The sequence below is a fragment of the Chiloscyllium plagiosum genome, unplaced genomic scaffold, assembly GCF_037043375.1.
Source record: "Chiloscyllium plagiosum isolate Xiang-an unplaced genomic scaffold, Cpla_swu_hap1 HiC_scaffold_26, whole genome shotgun sequence".
In the NCBI taxonomy this organism is placed as follows: domain Eukaryota; kingdom Metazoa; phylum Chordata; class Chondrichthyes; order Orectolobiformes; family Hemiscylliidae; genus Chiloscyllium; species Chiloscyllium plagiosum.
In genome coordinates, this window is record NW_028270164.1 from 1870687 (window position 1) to 1883437 (window position 12751).

Consider the following 12751-nt stretch of genomic DNA (forward strand, 5'->3'; position numbering starts at 1 on the left):
AGGAATTTTGTTTTTCACCCAGAGGGCAGTAGAAATTTGGAGTGTGCTGCCTGATAGGGGGGTGGAGGCAGGGACTCTCTTAATATTTAAAAAGCATCTTGGCAAGCTCTTAAAATGTCAGAGGAATGTCGATTATGGACAAAATGCAGATAAACTGGATTAGTATAGTTTGATGTTTATTAGTCAGCATAGACATGTCGGTCCAAAGGGCCAGTTTCCATGCTATATGTTTCTAAGATTCTGAGGAGAAAGTGAGGTCTGCAGATGCTGGAGATCAGAGCTGGAAATGCGTTGCTGGAAAAGCGCAGCAGGTCAGGCAGCATCCAGGGAACAGGAGAATCGACGTTTCGGGCATAAGCCTGAAGAAGGGCTTATGCCAGAAACGTCGATTCTCCTGTTCCCTGGATGCTGCCTGACCTGCTGCGCTTTTCCAGCAACACATTTCCGATTCTAAGATTCTATCAGTGAATGGTCATTTTAACAGTGTCTTTTGTGGGGTCATGCTGTGCATAAATTGGCTGTCTTTTTTCCTGCATTCTGAGAATGACTACGCTTGAAAAGAATTAGATTGGCTGTAACATCTTTAGAGACATCCTGTAATTGTGAAAGAGGTAAATTCTTTTCATGTATTAACTGCCAATGATCAACTGTCTCCTGACCAAAGCATTAACTCCCAGCATCCCACACCTGCTCCCTGATCCACAAATAATTTTTTTTTTCCTTTTATCACGAACCATCCTGGATCATTTCTGTCTCTGGATCGACTTCTCCTGAGAACAGGGGAACTGAGAACTCAGAGGGATTGAAGCGAACAGATTACTGGAGAAAATATAGAGGATGCTGCCAAATCACAGCAGACCTAGCAGCACTTGTGGAGAGAGAAAAACAGCATTAACTTTCCACCCTGGTATCACACTTCTTCAGAACTGGAGAATTTCTGCAGAGTTTCTCCAATGTTTTTTGTACTTGTTTCAGATTTGCGGCATCTGCAGTATTTTGCCTTCATTTGAGAAGGTACTTGAGGAACACCCCATTCCACTCCATGCCGTGCCCATTCCCAATGGCCAACCACAACATTCACTAGCTGTCTACATTCCTTATCAAATCACAGTCCGAGTTTCTGATTCTCTCGATCAGTGTCACTTGTTCAGCTTGTCAGAAATCCTTTGCATGTGAGGTTAGCTTTCCAAAGCAAAAAACCTGAAAGCTGTTCAGTATAAAATCTTCAGATTGATCCACGGGGGGAGTACACATTGAATCGGCCTTTAAAAGAGTTAAGCGTCCTGTGTAGCTTCCTTAATTATGAATCCCAGCACCATCAGTGAAACGATGCAGTAATTAGGGAATAATTAACCGGGAGGTGTGGTCTTCGTGTCTGATGGTCCAAGTGTGAGCTTGGATGGCATGAGAAACTTGTTGTTAATAAAATAAAACCCAGGGAGGAACATTTTATCTTTGAATTAATGTCAGTTTCCTTGTAACTGGGCGCAGTACCTGCCATCAGCAGCTTCTCTCTGTCCAGGAGCAGGAGATCTCAGCTGTTTTTTTTATTATTAGATTACTTACAGTGTGGAAACAGGCTCTTCGGCCTAACAGGTCCACACCGACCCTCCAAAGAGCAACCCACCCAGACCCATTCCCCTACATTTACCCCTTCACCTGATACTACAGGCAATTTAGCATGGCCAATTTACCTAAATGGCACATCTTTAGACTGTGGGAGGCAACCAGAGGCAGAGAATGTGCAAACTCGACACAGACAGTTACCTGAGGTGGGAATTGAACCCAGGTCTCTGGCACTGTGAGGCAGCAGTGCTAACCACTGTGCCATCGTGCTGCCTTCTTAGTGGCGATTGGATTATGAGTTCTTCCTGTGTGTAGTAGTTGTGCTGACACCTGTATTGCAGGTCAGTGGCCAGCTCTGATCAGTCTGTGTGTCTGGGATCAGATCACTCTCAGATCAAGACAATCAGGAATTAGCAGTGAGCAGAGGCCATCGTAAGGACTGGGACAATTTCTATTAAAGATCATTCAACTGGGAGATTCTTCAAATCCCTGTCACATCTCAGCTTAACACAAGACAGTTCTGTTGATGAGCATCCTTCTCTCACCTCCAGTTTTCAAACCTTTGACCTGTATTCACCTTGTCAGTGTTGCCTTGTACCATTGGTATTTCTGTCAATGTTTTCCACTGTGAACCCACTATAGCTTGGCACAGACTCTCTGCCAATGATTAGAACTCCTCATGGACTGTCTCAGTGTCCTCTTTCAGATTTTTTGTTTTGTCCTTGTTCCCTCCCCACTCCCCCCCCCCCCCCCCCCCCCTTCACCCAATAGTACAGCATCAGACTGAGTGTTGGTGGTGAAAGGGCACTTTTTGCTGAGTATTTCTACTCTATATGGGAGAGTGGGGTGGGGGCAGCCCAATCAGTTATAGAAGCTGTTTCTCAGGATGGGAGCATGCACTATGGCACTGAAACCTTCCTTCAAAGTCATCAAAAAGCACACCCAATGTCACCTGACAATAACCGGAGTCCTGTCCTTTGGTTTTCAGTTGGATAGCAATTGTGTATAATGGACACTCAGAAAGAGCCATCATGAGGAACAGAGTATTCATTCAGAATTTTCTGTCAAGTATTTCAGTCCCAGGGTGATGCCAGGTGCATAGGATCTACAACCAAGAAATTGGCTGCTCTAATCAAAAGATTGTGTTATTTTAGTTGTTCAACATTTGGTGGAGTACAGACTACTCTCAACCAGCCCAAGCTTGCAAAATCCAAAATAAATTGTTAGATGTGACTTTGCAATTGGATTGCACCTGCTGAACAATTCTGAGTACGTTACAGACAAGCTTTCACGATGGCTCGTTTATTTGCCAAAAATGACTTCTTCCAGCTGCAGGGAGCCCTGCTTTCTGGAAATGAAAGGAGTATCTTCAAGCCTTGTGCCTTTCCCAATTACCAGGAGCCTATAGATCCTTGTTGTTATCTCTATGATAATATATCAGCCAATCAGGTCAACCTACCATCCAATCAGCATCCTTTTCTCCTGTTGTATAAGTTGTCACAAGTTGATAAAAACTTAGTATTCTTGCATTTGTCCTGATGTGTCCAGGATGAAAAGCTCCAGCAACATGACTTTTTTGATAGCAATAACCATGTAGAGTTCGCAAATCAGATAAGAAACAAGCTGCAGTAATACCTGTGACAATGTTTATGTAAAATATCAATAAAGAAAAGAGGTGCAGTTCTCCAATGTAGTCAAGGGAGAATAGTTGCATTTTCTATTTGAACTTTTCATACCTTGGACACAGGGTAAACCTAAAGCATTCATTTATCTATGAGCTAACAACAAGTAATCCCACTGAACAGATCCTGATAAGGCTGAGTGAGCTCTGAAAATAGCAAGTTGACAGCATGGACCCCTTAGTTTTACAAGAGCATGTTTACATTCAGGTATATTGCTCTGTGTTTTACAGTTAGAATATAGAACATTACACGCAGTACAGGCCCTTCGGCCCTCGATGTTGTGCCGACATGTGGAACCAATCTGAAGCCCATCTAACCTACACTATTCCATTTTCATCTATATGCCTACCCAATGGCCAGTTAAATGCCCTTAAAGTTGGCAAGTCTGCAACTGTTGCAACAGTTAGGTACTAAAGACTGGATTACTTGTTTTAGGTAGAGCAGAACCAGGGAGATTGAAAACATTTCTTTCTCCTATTTAAACCTGAAATGGATATTGGGCTTTTTAAAAAATCATTCACAGTTCTTGATTTTTTTCTTTTTCATTTCTTGCTGTCTTTTTCCCACCCCTCGTTTTTTTTGGTCAATTCTGAATCTTTTTTTAAAGATAGTTTTGTAGGCAGAGATGAGGAAACTAACAGCATTAGGACTGACAGATTGGAGAGGGACCAGGGGAGACTGGAACAGGCAGGGAGAGAGAAACAGCAAGATTGTAGCCCAGACCATTCTATTCAATGTAAACAGGTCAGCCTGAGATGGAACGTGGACAGGTGATATACTGCAATACAAAAGGCAATTTTAAAATTCTAGCCCTTGTTTTCAGATCCCTTCAGGGCCTTGAATTTCAATGTCTCTGACACCTTCTCTAACCTCCACAATCCTCCCTATCTCTGTCACGTCTTCCAGCCGCAAACCCTTCCCTACTTCTGTAACCTCCTCCTTTCACTACACTCTCCCTATCTCTGAAATCTCCTCCAGTTTCATGAGCTTCTGCGCCTCACTTATTCTGGTTTCCTGTATTCCCTCATTTAAATCCTTTCAGCATCAAAATTGAGGGGTGGCACGGTGGCTGAATGGTTAGCACTGCAGCCTCACAGTGCCAGGGACCTGAGTTATTTCCAGCCTTGGGCGAACATGTGGAGTTTGCACATTCTCCCTGTGTCTGCGTGGGTTTCCTCCAGGTGCCCTGGTTTCCTCCCACAGTCCAGGGATGTGCAGGTTAGGTGGATTTTGTCATGGGAAATGCAGAGTTACAGGGATATGGTGGGGGTTGAGTCTGGGTGGGATAGACTTTGGAGGGTCATTGTGGATTCGATTGGCCGAATGTACACTGAAGGGATTCTATGGTTCAATGGAAAGCCAGACCTTCAGCTGCATGGGTCTTAAACTCTGAAATTCCTTTTCTTCATCTTTCCATTTTTCTGCCTCGATGGACCCCCTTTAAGATGCTCCTTAAAATTTAACTCTGGACCTATCTTAATAGCTATTTCCAACCCTGTGAATTCACTGTTATCAGGTTACACATCTCGCTCACTTTGTTGCATTAAAAATGAGATTTATCTGAAATTTGTTGTTAAGGTCAGAGATCAGAATGTTAGCATGAACTCAATAGGGCGAATAATCTCATTCTAAGCCATAAAGCTAGTCTATTTGTGAATGAACAAACCACTTTATTTATTTATTGGACATGGGCTTTACTAACATTTATTGCCTGTTCCCAAATGCCCAGAGGACAGTTCATTGCTGTGGGTCTGGAGTCACATGTAGGTCAGACCAGGTAAGGTGGGCAGTTTCCTTCTCTAGAGGACATTAGTGACCTAGAGAGGTTTTTTCCAACAATTGACAGTGGTTATGTGGTTGTCATTATTCCATATTTTATATAACTCAAATTTCAGCAACGCAATGCTGAGATTCCAACCCATGGACCTCAGGATTGCTAAGCTATTGAGACTGCAAACTACATTCCTTTATAATTTTGTGTGAGATATTGGTAATATTAACTTGTGTAAAATTGTGAATAAAGGAACATTTCCAGATAAGGGCATATGCAAGGCATGTGGTCAACATTTCAAGACCATTGAACAGAATCTAGAACAATGCAGCTTGTATTACACAGAATTGTTGGAAAAGGTTTATTGCTGTGCAAGTGATGCAAACTGAGAAATCTGAGGTTGCACCCTCATTGTTGACTAACATTCAGAAACAAAGACAGATGAAATGGCTACTTTGGATGAATGTTCCAAGAAGTGGGATACCCATCAGAGTGACACAGGATGTTTTCAATAATAGTGCCATCCAATGTTCAGTGTGAGGGACAGAGTAGAACAGGGTTGGCCACATAGATTAACAATGTGGCTAAAGGATTAGCAATGCTTCTTCACCTCTTTGGGTGATGCAAGGCCCAGGCTAGATGGGCCAGTCAATGAGATCCATCAACATCCCGTCAAAACCTCACACACCTGGAAAACGGAGTGAGTAGGTCAGACATATTTCAGTCAGTCAATGTTCAACCTGGTGACCCTGCATTTAACTGACTATAACACTCACACTCTGAGCAATATACACTCAGATACTGCTCACACTCACGTTCAGACACTACTTACACTCGTACCGACAAAAACTCAGACACTACTCATACTCACACTCATGTCAATACACACTCAAATGGTACTCATATTCACACTCTCGTACCAACTTGTACCAACACTCACTCAAACACTATTCGTACCCACACTTGTACCAGTCACTACTCACACATTTATACACACAGACATGTTCTCACAGGTATGCACTTGCTTTCACTCAGATTCACACTCATATGCACACTCATGTCACATACAATCAAACAAAAACATGCAAACATTTACAGATTTAGGTAATTTTTCAGGAATTCAATTTTATTTTGGGAAGTAAAAACCAATTTTACAAAGGGTTAAATGTTGGGAAAGTCATCAGTGCGGAGTATTGTGTGTGAGAATTACAGCAGAAGATGTCTGTGAGCTTGTGAAAGATAGGCTGCAGTGACTGTAAGAGAAAGACAGAGCAAGCAAATGTGAATGATTAAAGATTATTAATCTGGCCAATAATTTCTTATGGCATACAATTATTGGAGCAGGTAAAAGCCATAATTATTGAATTGCCAACACTGAATCACAGCTGCCTCCTTCAGGGCTTATTTCATTCAGAATCGAAGAGCATGCGCTAATTACACAGTAATCCAGAAAAAGCAGCATTGAATGGCATCATATCAATCATCATATGACTTAAATATCATAATTTACTGCCTGTCTCAAAAGGAAAATTTTGACCTTGTAAAACGAACCATTTCCTTTACCCCTCTTCTGGTAATTTTCAACATTCAGAAGCCTCTGGTTAAAATATGATCCCATTGCCTTTTTCCCTCAACATATGAAGATGTATCAGTGTTTTTATATCAGTTTCCAAAGGCTACTCAGTTATAAAGGAACAAATATTCAGTGGACAATAAACACTGAGAAACACTTTGTGTTGTAATTGAAGCAGATTCAGCTTGTCTTGGAGTGAACACACTCAAGAGGAAGGTGGGGGTGAACAGCCCACTTGAACCGCTGCAGTCCATGTGCTGTAGGTAAACCCATAATGTCCCTTAGGGAGGGAATTCCAGGATTTTCACCCAGCGACACTGAAGAAAGAACAATATATTTTCCAAGTCAGGATGGTGAGTGGCTTGGAGGGAACACTGCAGGGGATGGTGTTCCCATGTATCTGCTGCCCTTGTCCTTCTAGATGGAGTGGGTTTGAAAAACGCTGCCCGAGGACCCTTGGATGGTTGGGCACATTCATATGATTTTTCCTTGGGATCAAAGAATAGCAATCAGGAATATTGCAGGATTAAGTTTTATTCACTGTTGTGTTGCAAAGGCACAAGGACCATTTGGGAATCTCTCTAATCTGGTGCAATCAACCATCCGATATTTTATGCCATTAAGCTGTAATTTTCTGATCTGGACCAAGTCGTGTACTTTAGTTTGCTAAGATACTATTGTCCCATGTTCCCCAGATCAGTGATTGTGACACAGCAAGACCTCTCCTCTAGAGGCTCAGCCTAGCAGGACTCAGCCACTGGCTGTCCAACAGGAGCTTGAGTTCTGCCTGGTGGACACATAGACCTTTATAACACAGACAGAGTCCTGTCCTATTGTATCCATGCTTCTCAACAACAATCTGACAACACTGATCCCATTTTCCAGCTCCTGGCCCATAGTCCTTGAGAATGTGGCAATACAAGTGAATATCTAAATATTACTCAAATGTCACAAGAGTTTCTGACCCTTTCAGGCAGCAAGTTCCAGATTCACACCAGCCTTACAGCCATCTATCTTGTACCTTATATCAATGCTTCCTGGTTTCAGACCCCTCTACTAATGGAGAAAGTGCCTTTGTACCCATTGTTTCAATGCCTGTAAAGTCCATGTAGACCACATTAAATGCATCACCCTCATCAACACTCCTGGTTATCTCCTCAAAATCTTTGACCAAACTTTGGTCAAACAGGACCTTCCCTTAATAAACCTAGTGCCCTGAGATTGAGAGTTATCAGGAGAAGGGTGATGGGGTATGTTTGGGTTCGCCAGGCAGCGAGGAGTCTGATCCCAATGGGCTTGGTTCAGGAGAGGGGTATCAATGGTATGGCACAGTCTTGGACAGGTGTCCAATTGGTTCAATGGAAATGGGGAGAGGGGCTGCTCAGTATGTCTGTAGGGTGGATGAGGTAGACTGTACATCAGGTTTATGACATGTTGAATGTTGCACTGGGATCAAACTACTGCAGATGCTGGCATCTGTACTAAAAACAAAAAATGCTGGAAATCACAGCAGGTCAGGCAGCATCCACGGATGACCCACTGTGACTTCCAGCATGTTTTGTTTCAATGCTGCAATGTGGGGCAGCGTATTTGGGCTTTGATCCTGTGCACCCACTCCTTTGAACCCTCCTCAAGCTGTCTCCAGTCTGTCCAATGCCCCACTCAGTCTCCCGAATTGCAATCCTTCCCTCCTCCTAGCATTCCTTATTCTGATCTCTTGCACATGCCTGATTTTAATCTCCACACCATATTCAGCCACGTCTTCAGCTGCTCCCCCTCCAACCCAGACCCTCTGCTCCAGAGTTCCCTTCCTGAACCCCTTCAGCAGTGTTCATGGCCCCAGATGCAGCCTATTCTGTCAGGAAGGGGATTGGGAACTCATTTCCCTGTGACCTGGTAAGGGTAAGATGGGAGCAGGAATTATTCTGGGAAAATGGAGGATGATACAGAAGTGACAATCTCCTTCAAACCAGATGAAACAACAGCTCGGCAAAAGAACTGAGCCCGATAGGCAACAGATGCAGAAAATATTCTTACAAACCTTTCAAATAAAGGACAACACACAATGGAATAAAAAGCAAATTAAATCAGTGAGGCTTTAGTAAAATATTTAACAAATTCTTTCTACTTAAGGACTAGTCAAATAGAGCAGTCAACTTGAGCCAGATACTCTGTTCAATCTGCTAAAAATTAACACGGTAATTAGTCCTGCTAATTAGTTTCCTGCTTCAAACAATTAGGAGATTGGAGCTTTTGTCTCAGTGTCGTTCTTTTGTTTCCCTGTTCTTTTTCTGTGAGACCGTGGAGGAGGCAGCCAGTTTGATTTCGGGTCAGACTGGGGTGTTAACACATGGAAACCCAGCCCTGAGTACGGTACTCTTTAAACCTCAATCACAAAAGGGCAGAGAGAGCAGAATGTTGTTCCACACAGCACCAAGGGGCACACTCCTCACACTGACATTGTCATTCTGCAGCTCACACTGTCCCTCTGAAATTGGAGATTGTCACTTCATGCCCCGCAGTGAGAATTCAGCCAAACACTGAAGCTGGTGATTCTGGTGGAGACCACCCCTGCGCCATTCTGAACAACAGTGGAAGTCAATATTTCTTCCTCAACCAAAGAAAACACAGATTTTGAGCTGGTGAATTATCACTAACATTTAATGAAGCAGAATTGTGAATAAATTGACAATTGCATCCTAACAGTAACTGATATTTAAGTGCTTTTATTTTTAAATAGAGGAAGCCGGCATTTTACAATGGATAGTAATGATACTGTATTTAAATGTTCATAATTGTATAATAGTTTTTGTTTTATTTCTCATTATCATTCTGATGATAGTTATGGACAATGTTAGGAAATCTCATTTCGTTTTAGGACTTTCCTAACCAACCTATTCCGAGATGTCATTACACACCTCTGGAGCAGGTGAGACGAGCTGTATCTCCTGGGTCAGAGGTAGGGACATTACACCACTCAAGCTTCCTGCTGATTCCCTGTGTTATTTGAAATGTCTTGACAATTTGACAGTGTTCATCTGTCAATGAATCAATTACTCTCGGGAAATATTTTGCAATGTCCTGGGAAAGTGTTGAGAGACACTGCAGAGAGGTTTCTTGTTGTGCAGTAGTAGTGTCCCTATCTCTGAGTCAGGAGGCCTGGGTTCATAGAACATAGAAGAATACAGCGCAGTACAGGCCCTTCGGCCCTCGATGTTGCGCCGATCCAAGCCCACCTAACCTACACTAGCCCACTATCCTCCATATGCCTATCCAATGCCCGCTTAAATGCCCATAATTAGGGAGAGTCCACCACTGCTACTGGCAGGGCATTCCATGAACTCACGACTCGCTGAGTAAAGAACCTACCCCTAACATCTGTCCTATACCTACCCCCCCTTAATTTAAAGCTATGCCCCCTTGTAATAGCTGACTCCATACGTGGAAAAAGATTCTCACTGTCGACCCTATCTAAACCCCTAATCATCTTGTACACCTCTATCAAGTCACCCCTAAACCTTCTTTTCTCCAATGAAAACAACCCCAAGTGCCTCAGCCTTTCCTCATACGATCTTTCTACCATACCAGGCGACATCCTGGTAAACCTCCTCTGCACCCGTTCCAGTGCCTCCACATCCTTCCTATAGTATGGCGACCAAAACTGCACACAATACTCCAGATGCGGCCGCACCAGAGTCTTATACAACTGCAACACGACCTCAGTACTCCGGAACTCAATTCCTCTACCAAGACCCACCTGCTCCAGAGCTGTGTAGTAACAACTCTGGACAGGTTAATGTTTAAAAATACAGAGATGCTGTAGATGTTTTGCTCACAGCTGTGGGACAGTCCAGGCTCACTAACGTAGAAAACCATATAACAAGACCCAAAACTGTGTGCTCAGCATTGACATTGGTTGGTAGAACACCATGTAGCCAAGCAAAAAAGCATGGCTTCATTTCCTGTTGTATTTCCAGATTGTATCAGCAAAAATCACAGGAAATTGTGAGGCACCAGCTCACATGTATTTGAATTTGAAAAGGGACATTGACAGGCTGATAAGTGGCAGGTGGAGTTCAACCTGGAAAAGTGTGAAGTCATTCACTTTGGAAGATCAAGATTGAATGCAGAATACAGGGCTAAAGGCAGGATTCGTGGCAGTGTGGAGGAACAGAGAGATCTTAGGGTCCATGTCCATAGATCCCTCAAAGTTTCTACCCAATTTCATAGGGTTGTTAAGGAGACATATGGTGTGTTGGCTTTCATTAGCAGGGGACTGTGTTTAAGAGCTATGAGTTTATTCTGCAGCTCTATAGAGCCCTGGTTAGACCACACTTGGGGTATTGTGTTCAGTTCTGGTTGCCTCATTATAGGAAGGATGTGGAAGCTTTAGAGAGGGTGCAGAGGAGATTCACCAGGATGCTGCCTGGATTGGAGGGCATGTCTTATGAAGAAACGTTGGGAGCTAAGGCTTTTCTCATTGGAGTGAAGAAGGATGAAAGGTGACTTGATCGAGGTGAACAAGAGGATGAGAGGCATAGATAGAGTAGATAACCCAAGATTTTTTCCCAGGGCGGAAATGTCTATCACAAGGGGGCATAATTTTAAGGTGATTAGAGGAAGGTTTAGGGGAGAGGTAGGTTCTTTACACAGAGAGTGGTGGGAGCGTGGAATGCACTGTCAGCAGTCATAGTAGAGTCAGAGACATTAGAGACATCTAAGCTATGCTTGGATAGGCCCAGGATGATAGTAAAATGAAGGATATGTTGATTAGTCTGATCTTAGAGTAGGATAAAAGATTGGCATAACACCAAGGGCTGAAGGGCCTGTACTGTGCTGTACTGTTCTATGCTCTATGTTCACTGGCAATTTCAAACTAATCTCAGGATGGCCTGCATAGTGTATATGGGTTTGGAATCTAGATATCAGAGGCAAAGAAATACATGCGGAACAAAAAATATGGACAGAAAGTGCATTATGGAGTGTATTAAGGTGATACCGTGAGAGGTGTTGGCGATAACAGAGTGTTACAGTGAGACACGTAGAATATATCAGACTGATACAGTGAGGAGTATGAGATATATCAGAGTGGTACAGTGATGGGTATGGGATTTAGCAGAGTATTATGGTGAGATACGATGAGGTGTGTGGGATATGTCAGAGTGTTACAGTAAGACATGTAGAATATAATAGACTGATACAGTGAGGAGTTTGAGATATATCAGAGTGTAACAGTGAGACATGTAGAATATATCAGACTGATACAGTGAGGAGTGTGAGATATATCAGAGTGGTATAGTGATGGGTATGGGATATAGCAGAGTATTATGGTGAGATACAATGAGGTGTGTGGGATATGTCAGAGTGTTACAGTGAGGGATGTAGGGTATATCAGGGTGTTACAATGAAGGGTGTGGGATATATCAGGGTGTTCATCATAGAATCATAGAATCCCTACATTGTGAAACAGGCCATTTTGCCCAACAAGTCCACAGCAACCCTCCAAAGAGCATCCCACCCAGATCCATTCCCCTACCCTATTAGTCTACATTTACCCCTGACTGATGCACCCAACTGTTACGGTCAGCTATGTGGGATATATCAGAATGTTACAGTGAGGAGCACAGGGTATTATACTAACCCCTGAAGTGCCTTATAATGTACCTTTCTCCAATTCAAAAACCAACCATTTGTCACCATTCTGTTTCCAGTGATTTGCCCCAACGTTGTATCCCCGCTGACCCTCTCCCTTCCTTTAATTACATGGGCTTCTAATTTGCTGACAAGCCTGTTGTGCAACACTTTATCAATTTTTGTCTGAGATTATTATTTCTAAAAGCTTTCCAATAACTGAGATTTAAATTGACTGGCCTGTTTTTGCCAGTATTACCCCTCACAAACTTTTTTTAACAAGGATGTAACCTTTAGAATTCTCCAGTTATCTCTCACTCTGCTCGAAAGAGGATTGGAAGGTTGGAGCTAACATCCCCACAACTTTTACTTCCAGTATTCTTCAATGCATCTCATTCAATCCTAGCATCTTATCAACTTGAAACACAGCCAGCCTATCTAACACCATCTCGTGAATAATTTTTAGTATCTCATATCTCACAATCTCACTGCAAATTTGGTCTCCCTCCTGGATAAAAAATGTTTATT

At 42.8% G+C, this 12751-nt stretch overlaps 1 protein-coding gene across 8 annotated transcripts in view; it reads left to right on the forward strand.

The window, feature by feature from the left end:
• Window positions 1–12751, forward strand: part of foxp4 (forkhead box P4) — a 396512-nt gene that overhangs the window by 224940 nt on the left and 158821 nt on the right. For 4 of the 8 annotated variants that reach the window (XM_087973402.1, XM_087973403.1, XM_087973404.1 and 1 more), the window contains exon 4: window positions 9471–9551. The exons of 3 other annotated variants lie outside the window; for them this stretch is intronic. In XM_087973402.1, coding sequence (XP_087829528.1) covers window positions 9471–9551 — 81 coding nt within the window. The remainder of the gene's footprint in view (window positions 1–9470; window positions 9552–12751) is intronic. One more of the 8 variants, XM_043716312.2, reaches the window with a different exon arrangement.